We start from the raw sequence: 23215 nt of genomic DNA on the forward strand, positions 1-23215 counted from the left end.
ATTAATAAAAAAAAGCAAACATTTTTAAGTAGTGGTTGTGATTGCTTCTGTTCTGGCTTTGTTATGGTCTATTAGCCGGTGATATGCATGCCTTCCGTATCAGGATGTAATTTATTCAGGTTTGCACTATTATAAGTTGACATCATATCTAATTGTGCTTAACTGTATTTTACCCAAATGGATGTCCCTCAGTCCATATCAAAGCACTATGTATAACATTCATAATTTTTCTTTTGTATTGTGTGTATTTTTAATAAGGATTTTATGTAACATTTTGGCAAAAAAAAAGAGGACAGTATTTTCTAGTGAATTTTATAATAACATTTTGCTAAAAATGTTTCTTCCTAGGTCAGTTTTTGTTAAGATGAACCAAAAGTCTTATTTTACTGGGGGTTAAAAAAAAAGTTTGAAGCTTGAAAGCAAAGTTATATTTAAAAATCCTACGTAACAAATAAAGATGTTTTATAGGCTTGTCCTAAAAAAAAAAATGCATTCCTTAAATTTAAAAGCAAAGGGAAAAAAAAAACCTACCCAAACTGGGGCATTCTAGGTTGTTTCCTGTCCTGTGTTAGGCAGGTTGTTTGAAATGATCACAGTGTTTTATCAGGAAGATAAAGATTCACTCATTCGCCTTCTCCGAAGTCATTACAGTTCCTACACATGGGCATTCATGTAACCAAATGCGCACTGTCATATTTATTTGTGAAAAACCTGATTCAATATTGCATCAGCTGCTCTGAAAATAAAGTATCTTTTTGAGTTTTATTTGGCTTTAAATATTCCCTTTTAACCACTGGAATGACTTCTTGATGCTGGATGGATGCTCATTTGCCTCTGAGTGAGTTTTGGGAAACAGGGGTAACAGGTTTTGTTGTTGTTGTTTGTTTAGTGTTTGCAACAGGTCTGGGGTCTGAACTCAGGGTCTTGCACTTGTCAGGTAAGATTTCTAACCACTTGGGCCACAACTCCAGTCCTCATTAATTTTTTTTAATGGGGAGTCTCACCTTTATGCTCAGGCCAGCCGATTTCTGCTTCTCATGTAACTGAAATGACATGTATGCACCACTGTACTTGGCTTGATATTGGTTGAGATGATGTCTTGATAACTTTTTGACTGGACTCTGATCGTCCTCACGTAGTTAGAAGAGTCTCCTGAAGCAGGGGTGCCCACTCTACCACTGGGGCTCAGTATTACCAAGGAGCCTTACCGTAAATCCTCATCAACATCTTCATCCTCCCTTATTTACTCGCATCTCAATTTTATTTTGCCAGTTCAGGGGCTTGAACTCAGGGTCTGGGCACTGTCCTCGAGCTTTCTCACTTGAGCCACAGCACCATTTTCGGTTTTTTTCTGTGTGTGTGGTACTGAGGAATCAAGCCCAAGGCTGCACTCGACCACTAGGCCACACTCCCAGCCAGGTTTCCAAATCTAATGTGCACTGACCTCTTCACAGCCAAGAGCAGGCCTGAAGAAGAAATAGAAAACTCTGGGTCTTTACACGCAATTTATCCTCTTAGGCGTTGCGTTCTTGTTGAAGGCTTTAATTCTGGAGGTGCTCTGGGGTTTGGGGAGGGTTTTTACTTTTTAAGTTTTAAGCTTAGTCATTGTTTTAGACCATCCTCTACCGAGCAAAACAGCTGTTGTGGAAACACTGTGCATTTACTTAGGCAGTGCATTCTAGGAGGGTGGGCGGTGTCTTCCACGATGCCTGCAGGGAGATCCGCAGGACGCGGAGAGCCGGGCGCGGCGACTCCAGTGGGAGAGCGTGGAGTCAACGCTCCCCGGCAGCTCCGAGGGCCGGGGCTGGCCCTCCGTGGGCGTGGGGCACCTCGCTCCTCCCAGCGCGGGGGACAGCGCGGGCAGGAGCGGCCTCCGGGCTAGACCCGCGTCCCGCGCCCGAGCGCGCACGCGCGCGCTGTCCGCCCAGCGCCCCGCCCCGCGGACGTCACGGCGACCCGGAAGTGCTCCCCGGGAGGTCAGGACGGCAAGATGGCGGCGCGCGGCGCGCTGGCTGCTGTGTCCCGCCACCTGCGGCAGGTGAGGGGTCGCTTGAGGCAGGACGAGTCGGGGGGACGCAACGGGCCAAACTGTCGCTCCATGTCGCCGACACGCGGTATTTATGACTCACCTCGGGCCGCTCTGGGAAAACTGGTTCTCACCCTCGCGTGGGGGATCCAGGGCAAAGGCAGCGAGAACGGCGGCGTGGGGGGCTGGAGTGGTCCGGATCCCCTCTTATCAGAAAAGCACCAACCACCCGCTCAGGGCGGAGTCCCCTCGAGACCTCGGCGCTAGCCGCGGAACGAGGCGGAGATTTCCTCCCGACATCCGGGACCTCGCGGCCGTCCCGGGCGGAAGTCCTCCTCCTCCAGGAAGCAGAGCTCTCCCTACATCCGGGACCTCGCTGCGGTCGGGGACTGAATGCGGAAGTCCTCCTCCTCCAGGAAGCAAAGCTTCCCAGACTTGGCTTCTCTTGGAAGGATGAGGACTCCAATTTTATTTTTTTCCTTTGCCAGCCCTGGGCTTGAACTCGGGGCCGGGCACTGTCCTTGAGCACTCTTGTTTAAGGCCAGCAGTCTTCCTCTTGAGTCACAGTACCACTTCAGGCTTTTTCTGTGTATGTGGTACGAGGAATGGAACCCAGGGCTTCATACATGCCAGGCAAGCACTTTACCACTAGGCCACACTCCCAGCTGGCCCTGAAATTTCTAAACTACTGACAGACTTTATCTAGCAACACATACCTCTACCACTCTCACACACGTACCCTCAAAGAATCTATTTTTTTTTTGTCCAGTCTTGGGACTTGAACTCAGGGCCTGAGCACTGTCCTTGGGCTTTCTCAGGGCCAGAGCTCTACCACTTGAACCACATCACTACCAGCTTCATTTATGTATGTGATATCATACCCAGGTCTTTGTGCATGCTAGGTAAGCACTGTACCACTAAACCATACTCCAGGCCCTCTTTCTTTCTTTCTTTCTTTCTTTCTTTCTTTTTTTCTTTCTTTCTTTCTTTCTTTCTTTCTTTCTTTCTTTCTTTCTTTCTTTCTTTCTTTTTGTGCCAGTCCTGGGACTTGAACTCAGGATCACTTAACACTGTCCTGGACCTCTTTTTGCTCAAAGCTAGCAGTCTAGCATTTGAGTCACAGCACCACTTCTGGCTTTTTCTGTGTATGTTGTCCCAAGGAATGGAACCTAGGCTGTATCAGGCTTGTCCATAATGTCAAGAGCAGAGGGTTTGCAGTGGCAAAGAGCAAATACTAATGCCAGGGAACTAGGATTTTCTCTCTTGAAAGATGGAAGGTCTTCCAACTTGACTGAGGTGCTTGAACACCATTTTCTTTCACCATTTTTTTTTTTTGCCAGTCCTGGGCTTGAGCTCAGAGCCTGAGCACTGTGCTTGGACTTTCTCAAGGCTAGAGCTCTACCACTTGAGCCTCAGCACCACTTCCAGCTTCTATGTATGTGGTACTGAGGAATCGAACCCGGGTCTTCATGCATGCTAGGCAAGCATTCTACCACTAGGCCAAACTCCTGGCTATGTTTTTGTATTTTTAAGGATTTTTTTATGTGTGTACTTGCTTATATTACACTTTTAAATCTCAGCTTAAAAGAAAAGCAGGTATGGGGGCCGGGAGTTTGGCCTAATGGTAGGGTGCTTGCCTAGCATGCACGAAGACCCGGGTTCGATTCCTCGGTACCCCACATACATAACAAAAAGCTGGAAGTGGTGCTGAGGCTCAAGTGGTAGAATGCTAGCCTTGAGAAAGTCCAAGGACAGTGCTCAAACCCTGAGCCCAAGCCCAGGACTGGCAAAAAAAAGAAAAAAAAAAAAAAGAAAAGAAAAGCAGGTAGATGCCAAAAGTATTATCTGTAGTTCCATTTATGGTTCCTTAAAGAAGTCCAATTCCACCTGGGGGCTCTCGTGAGAAAAGATTTGGGCATGCTAGATTGTAGTATAAGCAGTCTGGCATAGTAGTAAAGTGGACATACATTTCCACCATGTACTGTACTTTAAATTTTAAGCTAATTATTCCACCCAAAAAGGTACTTACTCTATTAGTAGTTTAGATTATGCAGCCATGTAATATTTTATTACTTAAAAGCATTCAAGCAAAGTTAGTACAATTACTCTGGGAAAATAAAAGACACGATTTTTTTTTTTCCAAACAACTACATGTTTAATTCATAGCTTTTTTTTTTTTTTTTTTTTGAAATGTAAGGATTGAGAATCTGGTCCTTTTTGATTGACAACCTAATTGTCCCCACCCCCCTCCCCACCCTGTCCCCAGTCCTAGGGCTTGAACTCAGGGCCTGGGCTCTGTTCCTTAGCCTGTCTGGACTCAAGGTTAGCACTCTACCTCTTGAGCCACAGCACGACGTCTGCCTTTTTCTGTTTATGTGGTACTGAGAAATCAAGTCCAGTGGTTCATGCATTGTGCATGATGAAATTTTAGTTACCCTACTGTCTTCATCTGAAATAATGAGATGTTTCTTATTTGAAGCATCATGCAGCCTTTTTTTTTTTTTAGTAGAAACTATATGTGATTTGCTAGTGTGTTTTTATTTTTTATTTTATTTTATTTTTTCTATGTATGTGGTACCGAGGAATCAAACCTGGGTCTTCATGCATGCTAGGCAAGCATTCTACCACTAGGCCAAACTCCTGGCCCGTCTGTTTTTATTTTAATACATATCCTCTGCTTTTTTTTTTTTTAAGGGCTTAGGAGGAAGTTTTTCTACAAACAGTCTTCAGAGCAGTACAATCAGAAATCGTGGCATTCTTCTGTAAGTATACAACTGTCTGTGCTTGACTGTATTAGAAGGTGGGCTTTTGCTGGATTACTTAAGTTTCTCTTTTCTTTTTTTTTCTTGTTGCCATCAACATATAGCAGTACCAATATACAGTGGGTACAGTATTCAAACCTACACATCGATGTTCCAAAGGATTTGAGCAAGCCTGCCGTACGTATACCCTGTTTCTTAAGAGAGTTATATTAGCAACAACTTTTTAATTGGCTTATTTCCCAAATGTTCCTTTTTAAATGTCCAGAAATAACAGCAAATGCACAATGTGTATCTTCCATACTGCCCCTGGGTGCTTCAGGAACTCAAAGTAAGTTCTAAGAGAATAAATTTTTTTTTAACCAGACAGCTGTGGGAATGAGCAGACTCTTGCTTTTAGCTCAGTCTAATTGCAGAGTTGTGATAATTGATGATGCGGAATTGTTGATATTACATTATGGGAAAAATACAGCTTTTAAGTATGTTTATGTGTTAAGTCTGGGTGGCGAGTGCTTTGTGGCTCACAGAGAGAAGAAACATTAACACAAATACTAGGACTCTAGCGCTAGATGTGGGACCTTGCAGTAGCACAGATCCCATTAGACCAAGTGGGACTTGTAATTTTAAAAAATCCCAGCTGGGCCTCATGGCTCACACCTGTAACTCTAGCTACTCAGCAGGCTGAGATCTGAGGATTGCAGTTCAAAGCCAGCCCAGGCACAAAAGACCTGAGACTCTTATCTCCAATTAACTACTAGAAAACTGGAAGTGGGGCTGTGGCTCAAGGGGTAGGGTGGTAGCCTTGAGCTGAAGAGCTCAGGGACAGCGTCCAGGCCCCAAAGTTCAAGCCCCAGGACCAAAAAAAATCCTTAGAAGAAGAAATTATTCATTCCCGCCTGTAGAAGAAGCCCCTTTTACAGCTTGATATGAGTCCTTCTTTACACTCTGTGTAATCAGTTTACTCACGTGCATGGGCACCAAAATGTGTGTTATATTCAGTGTGGCACTGTTATCTTTTTTTCCCCACAACAGTACATACAAATGCTGGTTTTCAACTCAAATGCCAGTAGGGGTGAAGCTTGTAAGAAGAGGGGACAGGATGGGTACAGTACCACGCTGCCCTTCTGCTGTTTAGCTACTTGTCATCCTTATGGGAAATCAGACCTAGAGGTGCTAGAGGATTCAGCTGCTTCAGGCTAAGGTGATACCAAATTCACAATGTCTTTAAAACTCTGCGAGGAGTGTGGGGGATATAGAGCACGTCCCCAGAATTCACCAAGGATGCACACGCACACACAACAAATAAACGGCCGGGCTCGGCCTGTTCTCCTAGCTACTCAGGAGACTGAGATCTAAGGATTGCAATTCAAAGCCAGCCAGGCCACAAAAGTCCCATATCTCCAGTTGACCACCAGAAAACCAGAAGTGGTGATGTGGCTCAAGTGCTGGAGCCCTAGTCTTGAGCAGAAGAGCTCAGGGACAGTGCCCCAGACCTAGATTTCAAATCCCACAACTGACCAAAAACAATTGAAAAAAACCCAAAACAACTTTAAACTACAGAGATTCCCTAGAGCACATCATCTTTGGGCTCCATGCCCTTCACTGTGTATTGTTTTTCCAGCAGTCTTGTTGGGAGTGACCGAGAATAAGTGACTAACTTCCTGGTTACTAAGTAGATCTCTTCGTGGACAAAGTAATTTAGCCCTGAATCATTGGATTAGTAATACAGTTTACTAGGTTTAATTGGTGAATGAAATGAAGAAAGTCAGATATGTCAACCCCATTATTTCTGAGGTAGTTAGGCATTAGGGTGGAAGAGGTAGAAGTTACAAGTGCAGTCAGGAGTCATAACATTTTAATTAGATGTAATTGATATGCTAAGACAGGTAAAACACGAATAAAGCCTCATAAACAAGATGAATGGAAAGCTCAGCTTTGTGTGAGAATGATGATATTTGCCAGGTTTTTGGTTTTTTGTTTTGTTTTGTTTTGTTTTTTGCCGGTCCTGGTCCTTGAACTCAGGGCCTGAGCACTGTCCTTGGGTTTTCTCAAGGCTAGAGCTCTACCACTTGAGCCTCATCACCATATCTGGCTTTTTCTATGTATGTGGTACTGAGGAATTGAAGCCAGGTCTTCGTGCAAGCTAGGCAAGCACTCTACCACTAAGCCAAACTCCTGGCCCCGATATTGACCACGTTATGAGCACTTTTTTTTTTTTTGCCAATCCTGGCTTGAACTCAGGGCCTGAGCACAATCCTTGGGCTTTCTCAAGGCTAGAGCACTACCACTTGAGACACAGCACCATTTCCGGCTCTTCCTTTCTCCCCTCCCCCCCATAGTCATAGGACTTGAAATTTCTGGCTTTTTCTATGTATGTGGTAACAGAGGACTCAAACCTGGGTCTTCATGCATGCTAAGCAAGTTATCCACCACTAGACCAAACTCTCAACCCTTTGAGCACTTTAATTCATACTTCTTCATTTGTTTTTTACAGAAAGCTATGAGCTGTAGCACAGGATTATCCCGCTGTCTCATATATGTGGAAATGAGCGGGAGGTGGAATGCTAAGACTCACCCATGGTCCTTAATTCTCAATCCACTTATTCTGACTCGAGTGCTTTCATTAATAGATCTTTCTCACTCCCAATTTGGGGTCAGTAATTATTCAGTTGGAGCATTCTAGTGGTGGTTTTGTAGGTTGCCCTGAAAGTCATTTTGCAGATGTGGGCATGACTATGTGGATTAACAGAAGATGTCCCAGCATTCCTATGAAACTGCATTGTCTTGGCAACAACAATGTGTTAAATTTGCTACTTACAACTATTAGAGGAATCAGAGCCCAAATTTCTCTCTTCAATTTTAGATCACCATTTCTGATGAACCAGACACCTTGTATAAACGCCTGTCAATTTTAGTGAAAGGCCATGATAAGTCTGTATTGAACAGTTATGAATATTTCGCTGTGCTTGCTGCTAAAGAACTTGGTATTTCTCTTAAAGTGTAAGTAAAACTTTTCCTACTCTGCCTGCTGGCTGCTGTGCAGCGCACGTACAGCACATGTTCTAAGTGTCCCCACACCGTGCCCACTCCTCACACTCGGTGCATTTGGTTAGTGTGGGCGTAAAAACGTGCACAATAGTGCCCCGTGCACAATTGCATGCTAATGCTCAGCTTTAGTTCTGTAGGAAAGGTTCATACTGACTGACTGTAGTGTTTGTTTTGTGACAGCAGTGATTACAAATGACAGTCCTGACGAATGGAAGTCAATAAATGGCACTCAGTGCCTGCAATTGAATGTGAATCTCATCTACGAAATTGTGGAATCATGCTTTGGTATCAGTGACTCAGCTTTTTTACATCATTTGACATTCATTTCAGACATGAACCTCCCAAGAAAACAGAACGATTTACTCTGCTCAAATCAGTGCATATCTTCAAGAAGCACAGAGTTCAATATGAAACAAGAACGCTTTATAGGTGTTTGGAGGTAAGTTTGTTTCCTTTATTTAGGCCTTTTTTTCTTTTTTGGCCTGTCTTTGGAGCTTGAACTCAGGGTCTGGGCACTGTCCCCAGGCTCTTGAAAGGTTAGTGCTTTACCACTTTGACCCACAGCTCCACTTCTGGTCTACTGGTGATTACTTAGTGATAAGAATCTCACAGACTTTTCTGTCTGGACTGTCTTCGAACTCTGACCCTCAGCTCTCAGCCTCCTCACTAGCTAGGATTATAGGTGTAAGCTACTAATTTCTGGCTGGTTCAGGCATTTTTGTATTAAAAACATAATCTGGGTTGGTTTTTTTTTTTTTTTTTTTTTTTTTGGTTGGTTGTGGGGCTTGAACTCTGGGCCTGGGCCCTGTCCCTGAGCTCTTCAGCTCAAGGCTACTGCCCTACCCCTGGAGCCACAGAACCACTTCCAGTGTTCTAGTGGTCAATTGGAGATGAGTCTCACAGACTTTAGTGTTCAGGCTGGCTTTGAACTGGGATCCTCAGATCTCAGTCTCCTGAGTAGCTATGATTACAAGTGTGAGCCACTACACCCGGCTGAATTTATTTATTTTGTGATTGTGGGGCTTGAACTCTGGGCCTGGGTATTGTCCCTGAGCTTGAACCACAGTGCCACAGGTGTGAGCTAGCTTTCCAGGCACATTCAAATTTGTATCTCCCCATATCTGCCAGGGAACACACATGAAATGTTTAACTTTATCTATTCTAATCTTTTCGTTTCCTTTCCTGTGAGTTGTTCTCTAGAAGCCTTACAAGTCCCTTGCTTTGGTTCCCTGCTAGCCAGCAGTGTTTGTGGAGCACTGACTCTGACAGACACATCTGGAGGAAGGGGCTTCTTCATAGTCCCCGTCTAGTTCAGCTGGAGAACTGAGGCTTTTTTTTTTTTCAGTTGAGATTCTTTTCTTTTTTTTTTTCCCCCCCCTTTTTCTCCTACCAGCCCTGGGGCTTGAACTCTGGCAGGCACTCTACCACTTGAGCCACAGCACCACTTACGTCTTTTTCTGTAAATGCAGTACTTTGGAATCAAACTCAGGGCTTCATGAGTGCGAGGCAAGCACTGTACCCCAGGCCGCGCTCTCAGCACGAGCGTTTTCTTGCTGCTCTTTTAGTTAGAGCGTGTCACCGGATGCACAGCCGACGTCTACTTGGAGTACATTCAGCGGAACTTGCCTGAAGGGGTTGCCATGGAAGTCACAAAGGTACGCTTGAGCTGCCCTCTTTGCAGGGCTGTCTGTATGGTGGGGGTATTGCTGCTTGGTCCTGGTCTCTACCTCCCCTCTGGAAAGGACTGACAACAGACTGGAGCAGATTGCCCCAGAGCTCTGGCCTCCCTCCCTTCCCTGTGCCTCAGAATCCTGTACTGCAGTCCAATCCTTGCTGACCCCTTTGGGGTCTCCCTTCCTATTCGCTGTCCAGACTTGGGGACAATATTGAGTGACCTCACCTGGAGACCCCCTGAGGCTCAGTAAGGGCGGGGGAGTGTGTCATCAACATTCCTCTCCCCGTTTCAAAACTCTAAAGAGCCAGGCACTGGTGGCTCATGGCTGCAATCCTTATTACTCAGAAGGCTGGGGTCTGAGGGTTGAGGTCTGAAACCAGATGGGGCAGAAAGTTCATGAGCTTCTTGTCTCCAGTAAACTACCCCCAAAGAGTGGCAAATGGTAGCCTTGAGTTTCAGCCACAGAGACAGCATGCAAAAAAATAAAGCTGGGTGCCTGTGGCTCAGGCCTGTAATCCTAGCCACTCAGGAGGCTGAGATCTAAAGATCAAGGTTCAAACCCAGCCTGGGCATAAAAGTCTGTGAGACTCTTATCTCCAACTAACCACCAGAAAACCAGAAGTGGCGCTGTGGCTCAAGGGATAGGGTGGTATCCTTGAGCTGAAGACCTAGGGACAATACTCAGGCCCAGAGTTCAAGCCCCAGAACCAACCAAAAAAATAATCATAAAAAATAAATAAATAAAAGGTAAGTATAAGAGCAAGTAAATAAACCAAAGTCAAGAGACTTGACAAATCAGAAATTACAATCTACAGTCTGGATTTATTTAAGTCTCTGTGTTTCTCTTTTTAGACACGATTAGAACCGTTACCAGAACACGTCAAAAAGCCAATCTGGAAAACAGTGCCGGAGGAGACAGAAGAAAGCAAGTCGTAATGCCACAAGACGCCCTGCCTGGCTTTGTGTTGAGCCGGCCCATGCATGTGTTTCAGTGGAGTGAGCCACAGTGACTGTGCCACCTGTCCTCGTGCCCTGATCCACAGGAGCCAGGCATGCAACTTTAAAGCAGTCTGGACTGCAGCGGACGAACCGTTTTGTCTATGCACGGCATTTATTTCAGGTTTTTTTGTTTTGTTTTGTTTGCCAGTCCTGGGGCCTGAACTCAGGGCCTGAGCACTTCACCACTTGAGCCACATCGAGCCACATCACCACTTCTGTTTCTTCTATATATATATACCAAGGAATCGGACCAGGTTCTTCATGCATGCTAGGCAAGCACTGTAGTACTAGGCCAAACTCCCGGCCTCAGTCTTGATTTTAAGAAACATGAGAAACTTTTGAATACTCTGAGCCAGTAGTCAAATTTATATGATTTTTTAATTTTTTGTTGCTGTGCAATTGTCCGTTTCTGCTGGTTTTAATTTACAACAGAAAGTGAGTGTTTGAAGTGTTTTCTGTGGACTTGTTTTATTTTGAAATTTCTGGAATCTTCGTTCAGGGAACACTGAGCAGCTGAAGGTTTCCCGTTCCCTCTGGTAGGCTGGTACAGGGCACATAGGAGCAGTGACAGCAAAGCTCTGCATAGAAGCTTATGCTTCAAAAAGGGAAGAGGCGTTGCGACCTGGGGCCCAGCTCCTCCCAGGACGGGACTACAACCGAGGGTCCCTACAGTCTTCTGTGCCCTCAACAAACTGCTTCTTACATCCTTCTGTTCTTCTGATTCATTCGTGCAGCAGACTTTTATTTGGCACACTTAGCACTCAGCCCTGTAATAAAATGGAATTCATGGCTTGCGATCTTTTGCTAGATGTCACTCACTTGTGGATGGAATTCCAAGGCACTGACATCGTCTCAGCGGTGAACCAAGCATGGTGGCTTATGTCTATAACCCCAGACACCGAGGAGCTGAGAGCAGTCGGTGGTGGGGTCCTGCTCTGAGGCAAAATAAGTGAGACATTTATGAAAAATAACTAAAGCAAAAAGGGACTGAAGCGTGGCTCAAGTTGTGGAATGCCTGCCTGGCAAGCACGAGGGCCTGAGTTCAGGCTAGTGACAGAGACGAGCTACTTAATGAAGGTCTGAGAAGCTCAAACATAGAAGTGAAGCCACTCAGTCGGGGAGCATGGAAGGGTTAGCCCAGCGGTCCTGCAGCTGCCTGCTGGCCCGGGCGCTGTGTGTGCCGAGCGGCAGCAGGACAGCTAAACTCAGCCAAGAGTGTCCAGCTGGGCCCCAAGGGTCCTGGCATGCTCACAGTGGACATCAGGGCCTCAGACCAGACCTGAGGAGTGCAGTGAAGCAGCACTTCTCAGTCTATAGAGCCAGCCAGGCCCATGGCAGGCTGCCCGCCATCCACAGGGCTCAGCAAATCCCCAGCTCTCTGCCTCACCCTCCCCACCTAAGCGCTCACTGTTGTTACTCACTGTAGGCGATCACTTCTATCCATGGATTCATAATCCTCTTTAAAGCAATACCTCTGTGTGCCTCCCTCATAGCTCAGCAGGATCTATCTATAGGGCAGGTCGTGGGCCACTGACCCACTTGAAAAGGCAATCTCATTTTAGATTCCTCAGCTAGAGGCCAAGTCAGGTGTACTTCCTAGAACTTCACACAGGTGGCCTTCCTCACCAGTGCTGCCTGTACAGCCCAGCGTGAGAGCTGCCCGGGGAAGGCACCTCCCTCGAGTGGCCTCACTGCCATGGACACGGCAAGATTTCACACCCCAGGGCAGAGGATTGCCGAGGCATCCAGGTTCAAAGTCACGCTCTCAGGATTTCATTAGTGCACAGCTAAAATCCCATAGGCCCAGGCACCTGGGAGGCCAACCAGGAGAGTTGAGGCCAGCCTGACCAACATGGCAGTGGGGGAAAGGGACTAGAGATAGGGTTCAAGTGGTATAGTGCCCACTGTCCACTTGGGAAAATGAAACTCAGTGAGTGTAAGACCCTGAGTTCAAACCCCAGTACTAGCACAAAAAGGAAGCAAAGCATGTATAGTGGATCAAGCCTATAACCCTATCTATTTGGGATGTGGAGTTGATCACATAGAAGTTCTCAAGAATTCATCTTAACCAGGGGTGGGTGCAGTGGGGTACATCTCTATACTTCAACACGTGGATCTCAGACTCCTGGGTAGCTAGGATTACAGGCACTTCACAAGTGTGTGTGTGTGTGTGTGTGTGTGTGTGTGCTGGCTTTAAGGCTTAAACTCGAATACCTTCCCAGAGTTTTTTTGCTCAAGGCTAGTGTTCTACCACTTGAGCCACAACTCCACAGGCTTTTGTGATGCTTAATTGGAGATAAGATTCCCACGGGCTTGTCTGGCTCAGTAGCTCATGCCTGTAATCCTACCTACTCAGGAGGCTGAGAGCTGAGGATTGCAGTTCAAAGCCAACCTGGGCACAAAAGGACCCGAGGCTCTCCCTTAACCTCTAGAAAACGGGAAGTGGGGCTTGGCTCAAGGGTGGGGTGGTAGCCTTGAGCTGAAGAGCTCAGGGACAACGCCCAAGCTGAGTTAAGCCCTATGACGCACAAAAAAAAGAAAAACAAGAAACTTAGAGAGACCAGGAGAGGCCTGGAAATGCGCAGAACAAGGCTGTCATGGATAGCCAACCAGTGAGGGATGGGCAGTGCCACCTCCCAGATCAATGGCCTGTTGACTAACTCCTTAAAATCTTGCAGAAAAAAGTTACTGCTCTAGGTCTCCTGACTTCTGGCTGTCTCACTTCTATATTACATTAAAATATACATGAGGCCTGGAGTTTGACCTGGTAGTAGAGTGCTTGCCTAGTATACACGAAGGCCCGGGTTCGATTCCTCGGTACTGAATACATAGAAAAGCTGGAAGTGGTGCTGTGGCTTAAGTGGTAGAACACTAACCTTGAGGAAAGCCCAAGAACAGTGCTCAGGCCCTGAGTTCAAGCCCCAGGACTGGCAAAAAAAAAAAAATATATATATATGTATATGTATATATATATATATAAATGAAAATGTAGAAGTGATTCAAAAATAAGTCTGTGTGCATTTGTGCATGCATTTGGTGGGAGGGAGGGGTGGTATCTGATCATACAGCAGTACTGGGGCTTGAACTCAGGCCTGGGTGCTGTCCCTAAGCTTATTTGCTCAAGACTAGTGCTCTAGCACTAAGCCACAACTGTACTTCTGGTGTCTAGGTGGTTCATTGGAGAACAGACTCCTGCACTTTCTTCCCCAGACTGGCTTCAAAATGTGATCCTCAGTCTCAGCCTCCTGAGCAGCCAGGATTACAGGCAAGAGCCACTGGCACCTGGCTTCACATGACATTCAGTGTGACTAATAGTCTTCCAATTTATTTTAGGCTGTACTTTGGAGGAGATGGGAGAAAGGCGGGACTTGTAGGGCTCAGGTGGAGGGTTGGAGCGAGGCATTTATAGTTTAAACTGGAAAATGAAAAACAGGTGTTTTTGTAAGGGAAACTAAGCATGCTGGCCGAGACCAGGCCTCCAGCCCATTCTGTCCTATGGGAGGGCATTTTGTCTCACTTCCTCTGCAAACCTCAGTTATCTCCAGGTCTCCAAGATGGGTCTGTGCGGAACATGGTCCCTAAGCAGAGAGCTGGAGCAGCTTAGCAGACTGGAGGTCAGCCCTTGCTGGGAATCCTCTAATGGACTTAGGAGCGGCTTAGCACATCCGGTCTCCCCCCTTTCAGCCCCTTCACTGCCAATCAAGTTCACTAGCCCAGACATCATGAAGATCCTGGTCAAAACAGAGGAGAGGGAGGAAGCCAGCCAGACCCTTGCTCCCGGCGCTGTGGGCCAGGATGGGGCAGCAGTTCAGCTGGGAGGAGGCCGAGGCGGCTGGGGAGATGGACGTGGCAGAGCTGCAGGAGTGGTACAAGAAGTTTGTGGTGGAGTGCCCCAGTGGCACGCTCTTCATGCACGAGTTCAAGCGCTTCTTCAAGGTCACGGGCAATGAGGAAGCCACACAGTATGTGGAGGGCATGTTCCGAGCCTTCGACAAAAACGGGGTGAGTTCCTTGTAAGGAAGGATGTGGCCAGGCCACTCTGTCCTTCCCATCCCAAGGCCACCAGTCTCCCTGCTCCTCCTTCCTGCCCTTTTCAACTCCTGTTCCCCCCCACATACATCGTCCCGCCCCTCCCCTCTCATCCTCTCACCTCTCTCCTCCATCTCAGCCATCAGTCCTCTGCCTGAGGGCAGGAGGCAGGCACACAGCCCAGGGCTGTTGGCCGCCCTTTGCTGGAGTTCTTCAAAGGGAGGCTGGTCAGGTCTCCCTGTGCTGGGGACTAGAGGGGCTCCACCCCAAGGCTGTAGAAGTCCTTTGCAGCTCTTCAAGTCATGGAATATTTTATAAAATCAGAGAAAGCCAGAAGTGGCACTATGGTTCAAGTAGCAGAGTGCTATGGAGCAAAAGAAGCTCAGGGACAGTGCCCAGGCCCTGAGTTCAAGCCGAGAGAGAGAGAGAGAGAGAGAGAGAGAGAGAGAGAGAGAGAGAGAGAGAGAGAGAGAGGAGAGAGAGAAGCTGTGCATCGGTGGCTCATGCCTGTAATCAGTAATCAATCATAGCTACTCAGGAAGCTGAGATCTGAGGATCAGGGTTCAAAGCCAGCCAGGACATAAAAGTCCATGAAAGTCAGTGAAAATCTTATCACTAGCCACCAGAAAACTGGAAAGTGGCACTGTGGCTCAAGGAGTAGAGTGCTAGCCTTGAGCTGAAGAGCCCAGGGACAGCACTCCTGCCCAGAGTTCAAATCCCACTACCAATAAAGAAAAGGGAAAAAAGCAAAGGAAAAGAAAAAAATACATGTTTGGGTTTTTGGGGGGTTTTTGTTGTTGTTGTTTTGTTTGGGTTTTTTTTTGCCAATCCTGGGCTTGAGCTCAGGGCCTGAGTACTGTCCTTTGACTTTCTCAAGGCTAGAGCTCTACCACTTGAGCCTCAGCACCACTTCCAGCTTTTTTTTCTATATATGTGGTATTGAGGAATCGAACCCGGGTCTTTGTGCATGCTAGGCAAGCACTCTACCACCTGGCCAAACTCCTGGCCCTGTTTGTTTGTCTTTTTAGAGAAGAGGCTCACTGGATAACCTAGGCTGGCCTTAAATTCGTTATCCTCCTGTCTCAGCCTCCCACTTGCAAGGAAAACAGACCGAAGCTGCCACCATGCCCAGCCCAATCCCCTCCTAAAAACAGAAACAAAACAATAAAATAAAACACATTTTTTAAGTACTGAATTATCCTACGGAAAGTAAGCAAATCTGTATCAGGACATATATGACAAGATTCCTTGTTCACCCAAGTTGGTACATGAGAAGCATTGTATTGGCGCCGTGAAGAAACACAAGCTGTGTTGATTCCTCACTCATCCCCAGGGCTGTGAGGACAACAGGTGTCCCTGATGCTACAGTGGGCCTGAGCGGCCCAGGAAGGCTGGCTCTCTCTGCCAGGACACCTTTGAGCTGAGCCTAGAGGATCAGTAGACAGGTTGGTCAGCAAAGCAGGGAGGAGCATGCGCAGTGAGGCAGAGGCACCATGGACTTCAGGGAGGAGGGAAAGCAGGAATGCAGGAGCCCTTGGTGGGGCTCACAGCTACTCTGAGAGGAGGGGCCGGGGGCTGTGAGGGTCTCAGCAGCATCCACCCCCATTGCAGGACAACACCATCGACTTCCTGGAGTACGTGGCAGCCTTGAACCTCGTGCTGAGGGGATCCCTGGAGCACAAGCTGAAGTGGACCTTCAAGATCTACGACAAGGACCGCAATGGCTGCATTGACCGCCTGGAGCTCCTGGACATTGTGGAGGTCAGTGTCTGGGCAGCCAGCTCTGGGAAGCCACTGAGCAGAGCTCAGAAGGCTGTGGCAGCTGACCACAGAAGAGGGGCTGGGGCAGGGCTTGGAGAATTAAAAAAATGACCCCACTGGAACAAAACTGGACCTCAAATGACAGAAAGATAAGTAGAAAACTAGGCAGTATGTTTCCAAATATTCCATGAAGCAAAGAAAAGATCACATGTGAATATACACACTATATCTTGAACTGCAACATTATGAATAGGTGACACATAGCAAAGCACAGGAGATATACCAAATCTGGGCTTGCAGAGACATACTAGAAGGTATGGCCAGGCACAATGGCCCACACCCTGTAACCTCAGCTACTCAGGAGGTAATTACAGGATTGAGGTTCAAGTCCAGCCGAGACAGAAATTTAACAAGACCCCAAATCATCCAGTAGCTGGGCTTGTTAGTGTGTATTTACCATCCCAGATATGCATGAAGTATAACTATGAGTATCACAGTCCACGGTGACCTGGACCAAAAACCAGATGATGCTATTTAATAATGAGCATCCAAAGAAAAACAAGAATGAAAATAATATGCCGGGCACTGGTGGCTCATGCCTGTAATCCTAGCTACTCAGGCCAAGATCTGAGGATTGCAGTTTAAAGCCAGCCAAGGCAGGAAAGTCTATAAGACTCTTATCTCCAATTAACCACCAGAAAACAGGAAGTGGTGCTGTGGCTCAAAGTGGTAAAGTGATAACCTTGAGTAAAAAATAGTTCAGGAACAGCATCTAGGCCCTGAGTTCAAGCTCCATGACTGATAAGAAAGAGAGAAAGGCCAGGCATTGACTCACGCCTGTAATCCTAACCACTCAGGAGGCTGAGATCTGAGAGTCAAGGTTCAAAGCCAGCCCGGACACTAAAAAGTCCATTGGTCTCTCATCTCCAATTAATTATTGGAAGTGGTGCTGTGGCTCAAGGGGTAGGGGTAGCCTTAAGCTGAAGAGCTCAGGGACAAGGCCCAGGCCAAGGGGTAGGGCAGTAGCCCAGAGCTGAAGAGCTCAGGGTCAACACCCAGATCCAAAGTTCAAGTCTCACAACTGACAAAAAATAAAAAGATAAAAAGGAAAGAAAGAGTGAAGCTGGGTGCTGGGGCTCACCCCTGTAATCCCAGCTACTCAGGAGGCTGAGATCTGAGGATCATGGTTCAAAGCCAGCCCAGGCAGGAAGTCCATGAGACTCATACCTCTAATTAACCACCAGAAAACCAGAATTGGAGCTGTGGCTTAAGGTAGAAGAGTTCTAGTCTTGAGCACAAAAGCTCAGAGACAGCAATCAGGCCAGCATTCAAGCCATTCTTGATGAAAACAAGAAGGGAGGGAGTTGTAGTCTCTATCTCAAGAGGGTGTCCAGGAGGGCTTTCTGGTAAGCCTGCCTTCTGAACTCTGTGACACCTCCACGTCCTCTCAGTGGTGCAGGAACAGGACAGGAAAGATCTGCTTTATTGCTTCTGTCCACAGGCCACCCTCCCCACATCCTACTTGACACCCAGCACAGACACACTTAGAAATGCGCTGAATTCTCTTTCCTCCACGTCTCCCCTCTTCCAGGGGAGCATGGCTGCACACACTCCTCCATGGCTCACAAGGGCAATGGCACTGGGGTTGGGGCGGGGGCAGGAAGTCCCTGGGTGGAGTGGGACACTGAATTAGGTAAGACCGGTTGCTTTTGCTGTGAACTGAATGCGGGGGCCCGCGGTGGGGAGGTGGCATCACCAGGGTGGAGCTGCAGCGTGCAGGGTGTGGTCAGCACAGCCCAGTCCTCTCCTGCAGGCCATTTACAAGCTGAAGAAAGCCTGCCACGTGGAGATGGAGATGGAGCAGCAGGGCCAGCTGCTCACACCTGAGGAGGTGGTGGACAGGATCTTCCAGCTGGTGGACGAGAATGGAGATGGTGAGAGGGAGGCCCCACTGTGCTGTGTGTCCCCAGAACTAGACGCCCCACTTCCCCACTACTGACATTCCCACTCGGAGCCGGGCACACTAGCCCATGCGTCTGTAAGGGATGAACACTCCTCCAGGACCCAGACGCCCAGGCCTCACGCCTGAGATCCTGGCTACTCAGGAGGCTGAGATCTGAGAGCCGCAGATCAGAGCCAGCCAAGGCAGAAAAGTACATGAGACTCTTATCTCCAATAAACCAGAAAAAAAAAAGCTGAAGGTGGAGGAATGGCTCACATGGTAGAGCACCAGCCTTAAGCCAAAGACCAAATAAAAGCTCCAGGCCCAGAGCTCAAGCCCCACTACTAGCACTGAACAAATAAATGTCCTCCAGGAGTTCCTGATGGAGGCCAGACAAGCTGGTAGAAAAAAAACAGGAAATCTGGCTGGCTTGGCTGCCATTATCAGCCAGCCGGGCTTCTATATCTGAAAAGCAAGGGTCACAGGATGGCTGCCTGGAGCAGCCAGGACCGTGTGTAAGGTAGGACAGGGGAGAGGGGAGGAGAGGTCTACTTGGCTCTGCGCTGGGAAGCTCAGTGCCAGCCCCACGGCAGTGTAGAGAGACAACCCCAACTCTGGAACTGCAGAAAAGCCCTCAGGCCTCCCATGCAGTCTGCATTTCACTGACGCTGTGGGCCAGGTAGGGAAGGTCCTTCACAAGCCAGGAGCAGTGGCTCGCAGCTGTAATCTTAACTACTAAGGTATAGGCTGGAGGACCAAGTCCAAGGCTGGGCCTGAGCAAGAATGTGAGGCCTCTTCTGAAAAATAACAAGGTCTGGGAAGGGGACTTGATGGTAGAGTAGAGTTCATCTTGCACGCATGAAGTCCTGGGTTCAAAAGCCGGAAGTGGTACCATGGCTCAGGTGGTAGAGTGCTAGCCTTGAGCAAAAGAAACTCAGGACTGGCAAAAAAAAAAAAAAAAAAAGGACTGGGAGTTTGGCCTAGTGGTTAAAGTGCTTGCCTAGCATGCATGAAGACCCGGGTTCGATTCCTTGGTACCACATACCTAGAAAAAAGCCGGAAGTGGTGCTGAGGCTCAAGTGGTAGAGCTCTAGCCTTGAGAAAGTCCAAGGACAGTGCTCAGGCCCTGAGCTCAAGTCCAGGACTGGCAAAAAAAAAAAAGTTCAAGCCCTAGGACTGGCAAAAAAGAAAGAGAAAAAGAATCAAAGCAAGTAGGACTGGAACATGGCCCTGCTGAGTTCAAACCCTAGTACCACCACAAAAATAAGCAATAATAATAATAATAATAATACTTACAGATTCCAGGAGGCTCCTGGAGAATCTGAGACCTTGCCAGCTACAAGCTTAGGACCTAAGGTGGCAGACTGATTTGTAGAAGAGCTGGAGGCACCTGGGAGGGAACGTACCCCCCACACTCACATATACCGACCCCTTCACCCTGGGTCACAGTCTCTCCCACCCCTGCCCAGGCCAGCTCTCTCTGAACGAGTTCATTGAAGGCGCCCGTCGTGACAAGTGGGTGATGAAGATGCTGCAGATGGACGTGAATCCCGGTGGCTGGGTCACCCAGCAGAGAAGGAGAAGTGCCATGTTTTGAGCAGGCCGGGGCCTGGGAGGTGGGCAGTGCCTGGCAGAAGTCCACACCCCTCCCAAAGTTTCAGACTCCTCGGCTTCTCCCTGCTCTGAGCAGGTCCTGGCACAGCGTCCTCAGGCCCCTCACGCTGGTGTGGACAGGCCCTCGTGTGCAGGCGTGAGTAGAGACCAGCAGTGTCTTCTGGTATGAAGAAACCAACTGGGCCCCCAGGGCTTACTGGGATTGGAAGGGACTCCATGTCTGTGCCTCCTCCGCTAATCCTGGGAGGACTGTGCCTTGGCTGGGCGGGCAGAGGGCGCCTTCAGATTTCCACATGTTCTTAGTTGGAAGCAAGGCCTAACTGGATAGAAGAGTCCTAGAGACCAAGGAGCATGTCCACACTAAAGGGGAGCAAAGATGGGTGGGAACAGGGGTCGGACTAACCAGGATCCCTAGTTACCCCACCCCCAGGCCCTGAGGCTTGGTCATGCGCGTGCCCTCCCCCCTCCCTTCCCAGAATGTCCACACCAGGCCCACAGGAAGAAGTGAATAGGACATGATTTTTTTTTTTTTTTTTTTTTTGCCAGTCCTGGGCTTGAGCTCAGGGCCTGAGCACTGTCCTTGGACTTTCTCAAGGCTAGAGCTCTACCACGTGAGCCTCAGCATCACTTCCGGCTTTTTTCTATGTATATGGTACCGAGGAATCAACCCAGGTCTTCATGCATGCTAGGCAAGCACTTTAACCACTAGGCCAAACTCCCAGCCCAGAACATGATCATAATACCCAGTACTGCCCCCTTCGCCCTGGCCGCACTCTTCGTCCTCCATCCTGCCTCCTCTTCCCACGCTCAGCGTGGACCTTCCACCCTTCCCACACATAAGCTCAGGGCTGAAAACGTGGCTCAAGTGGTAGAGTACCTGCTCAGCATGACTCCCTAAAGAATGGAGACGCTCTCTGCCAGTGGGGAGACCCAAAGGCCTGTTGACCTGGGTTCCAGAGCAGGCTCGGTCTACCACAGCTGCGTGACCCTCAAGAGCCACTTCTCTTCCCTAACCTGGGACAGGCTGACCAGGCAGGCCGTTTGAAGGTCATCATGTTTTTAGGTGTAGAATTCGTTGGTGTTACCCAAACCTCTGGCATCCGTTCCAGGGAGGCCCTGTGGCTGACGGAGGATGAGGTATTCAGGCCTCCTGCGTCCCTGGAACTTCGGGACGCCCCTCTGAGACAGGTAGAAGAGGCAGTGCTTAACCTGTGCAGTGATTTCCTGTGGGGCCTGGAAAAAGCATTTGCTTTAGCTTGAAGGTATGTTTTTATGCATACAAAAAAATAAAATAAAGCTAATAAGCCCAAGGCTTCATAAGTGTGGCATTCCATGTGATATTCCTGAAAGAATGTCTAAATTCCTTTTAGAATCAGTGTTAGAGCCACATGCTGATGGCTCGCACTGGTTTCAGTAGGCCGAGATCATGTTCAACATCAGCTCTCAAGAAGGTCCATGATGGCCTGGGAGTGTGGCCTGGTGGTACAGTGCTTGCCTAGCATGCAGGAAGACCGGGGTTCAATTCCTTGATACCACATACACAGAAAAAAGCCAGAAGTGGTGCTGTGGGCTCAAGTGGTAGAGCTCTAGCCTTGAGAAAACACAAGGACAGTGCTCAGGCCCTGAGTTTAAGCCAGGACTGGCAAAAAAAAAAAAAGAATGTCCATGAGGGCTGGGGAGTTTGACCTAGTGGAAGAGTGCTTGCCTAGCATGCACGAAGACCTAGATTCGATTCCTTAGTATCACATACATAGAAAAGTCAGAAGTGGTGCTGTGACTCAAATGGTAGAGCTCTAGCCTTGAGAAAGCCCAAGAACAGCATTCAGGCCCTGAGTTCATGCCTCAGGACTGGCAAAAAAAAAAAAAAAAAAAAAAAAGAATGTCCATGAGACACTTAGCTTCCATTAATCACCAAAAAGGTGGAAATGGAGCTGTGACTCTGTTGGCAGCATACCAACCATGAGCAGAAAAAGGCAAATGAGAGCATGAGGCCCTGAGTTGAGGCCCTAGTACTGGAAGAAAGTGGCAGGGGGTGGGGGGGAGGCTGGACACTCGTGGCTCACACCTATAAATCCTAGCTACCCAGCAGATTGAAACCTGAGGACCTTAGTTCAAAGCCAGCTGAGGCAGAAAAGATCACGAGACTCTCATCTCCACTAAAGCTACCCAAAAAGCCAACACAGGGACAGGAGCCAGGACTTTGGCCTAGTGGTAGATTGCTTGCCTAGCATGCACAAAGGCCCAGGTTCGATTCCTCGGTACCACATAAATAGAAAAAAGCTGGAAGTGGTGCTCTGGCTCAAGTGGTAGAGCTCTAGCCTTGAGAAAGTCCAAGGACAATGCTCAGGCCTTGAGTTCAAGCTCCAGGACTGGCCGCAAAAAAAAAAAAAAAAAAAAATAGGGACAGAGCCTTGGCCCTGAAGCTCCCCCCCAAAAAAAATTAGCGAAGAATATTAATACTCTCAGGGGGACACAGACCCCACCTGAATCATGAAGGTGAGGAGGAGAAATGCTGTCCCGAATCTCTGCAGTTGCTTTCCTACTTCCCCCAGAGGCAGCCAGCGAGAGGAAGCAGGAACACAAGCACACATTCTCTCCCACCCCTCTTCCATCTCAGCTGCTCAGGCTGCAGCGGACCTCCCTATCCAGGGAGACCCAGATGACAAGGGTGAGCAAAGCATGTTCCCCCCCCCCCCAACCTGGTGTTCCATTCTCTTTCCCCCACTTTCTCCTCTCACCTCTGGAGTTCTGAAGACAAAGAATAAGGTCACAGCCAATCAGCCTGGGTCTCCCCTCGCGTTCCTGTGGCATCTCTGTGGCTGTGGCTCAGGGCTCAGGGCAGAGCTGATAAATCCCCCTTCGGAGGGGTGGCTGTCAGAGTGGGGTGTGCCTTAAGGTGTGCAAAAAATGGTTCTACTCCCCAACTGATGTGAGGTGTCACTGTAGCATAAGGATTTAGGTCCAAGCAGGGGTGATCTGGCCATCTGCAGTGAGCTGTACACTAGGAAAGCATGTGGTACCAGATAGCACTCAGTATGGAAAGTTTGAAGGACTTGTGCAGTATCTTTTACAGTCAGATTTTCTCGGGATAAACGAGAACTCTGCCGTGCCTCCCTCTTTCTTTTACTTTCTAGCCCAAGCCAAGTTTGAGCAAAGCCTCACAGAATGTCTAAAAGCATATACTGGGCCTTGAACTCAGGGCCTCATGTTCTTGCTGGGTTTTTTGTTTTTTTTTTTTTTTCTGCTCAAAGCTGGTGCTTTCCCACTTGAACCTCCACTCCTGGCATTTTGCTCATAAGGAACTTTCTGCCTACCTGGTGTCAAACAGATCCTCAGATCTCAGCCTCCTAAGTAGCCAAGAT

The 23215-nt window shown here is 48.1% G+C and overlaps 2 protein-coding genes across 5 annotated transcripts; both read left to right on the top strand.

The window, feature by feature from the left end:
• Positions 1–1945: 1945 nt before the first annotated feature.
• Mrps10 (mitochondrial ribosomal protein S10) lies at positions 1946–11304 on the top strand. 3 transcript variants are annotated; one of them, XM_090355663.1, is made up of 7 exons: positions 1946–2038; positions 4721–4788; positions 4893–4965; positions 7649–7785; positions 8164–8272; positions 9399–9488; positions 10361–11304. In XM_090355663.1, the coding sequence occupies exons 1-7, from the start codon at positions 1991–1993 to the stop codon at positions 10442–10444; spliced, it is 609 nt and encodes a 202-aa protein (XP_090211789.1). In that variant the 5' UTR covers positions 1946–1990; the 3' UTR covers positions 10445–11304. The 3 variants fall into 3 exon arrangements, with proteins under 3 accessions (XP_090211789.1, XP_090211787.1, XP_090211788.1); XM_090355661.1 differs by lacking the exon at positions 10361–11304 and having other exon boundaries at positions 9399–9636; XM_090355662.1 differs by lacking the exons at positions 1946–2038; positions 4893–4965; positions 10361–11304 and adding an exon at positions 2047–2114 and having other exon boundaries at positions 9399–9649.
• A 63-nt stretch (positions 11305–11367) lies between these two features.
• On the top strand, positions 11368–20383 carry Guca1b (guanylate cyclase activator 1B). Of its 2 annotated transcripts, XM_090355665.1 has the most exons (5): positions 11368–11456; positions 14043–14509; positions 16148–16297; positions 18111–18231; positions 19709–20383. In XM_090355665.1, exons 2-5 carry the CDS (start codon positions 14303–14305, stop codon positions 19834–19836), a joined length of 606 nt encoding a protein of 201 aa, XP_090211791.1. In that variant the 5' UTR covers positions 11368–11456; positions 14043–14302; the 3' UTR covers positions 19837–20383. The 2 variants fall into 2 exon arrangements, with proteins under 2 accessions (XP_090211791.1, XP_090211790.1); XM_090355664.1 differs by lacking the exon at positions 11368–11456 and having other exon boundaries at positions 13557–14509.
• Positions 20384–23215: the final 2832 nt, after the last annotated feature.

This window comes from Megascapheus bottae, chromosome 22 (assembly GCF_031878675.1).
Source record: "Megascapheus bottae isolate mThoBot1 chromosome 22, mThoBot2.hap1, whole genome shotgun sequence".
Classification (NCBI taxonomy): Eukaryota; Metazoa; Chordata; class Mammalia; order Rodentia; family Geomyidae; genus Megascapheus; species Megascapheus bottae.

Excerpts from the sequence above, each read along its gene's own strand:
- Mrps10 (XM_090355661.1), top strand. The coding sequence starts at position 1,991 with ATGGCGGCGCGCGGCGCGCTGGCTGCTGTGTCCCGCCACCTGCGGCAG. Across the intron at positions 2,039-4,720 it reads TGTCCCGCCACCTGCGGCAG|GGCTTAGGAGGAAGTTTTTC; the intron begins GTGAGGGGTCGC and ends TTTTTTTTTAAG. Across the intron at positions 4,966-7,648 it reads AGGATTTGAGCAAGCCTGCC|ATCACCATTTCTGATGAACC; the intron begins GTACGTATACCC and ends CTTCAATTTTAG.
- Guca1b (XM_090355665.1), top strand. The coding sequence starts at position 14,303 with ATGGGGCAGCAGTTCAGCTGGGAGGAGGCCGAGGCGGCTGGGGAGATG. Across the intron at positions 16,298-18,110 it reads AGCTCCTGGACATTGTGGAG|GCCATTTACAAGCTGAAGAA; the intron begins GTCAGTGTCTGG and ends CCTCTCCTGCAG. Across the intron at positions 18,232-19,708 it reads GGTGGACGAGAATGGAGATG|GCCAGCTCTCTCTGAACGAG; the intron begins GTGAGAGGGAGG and ends ACCCCTGCCCAG.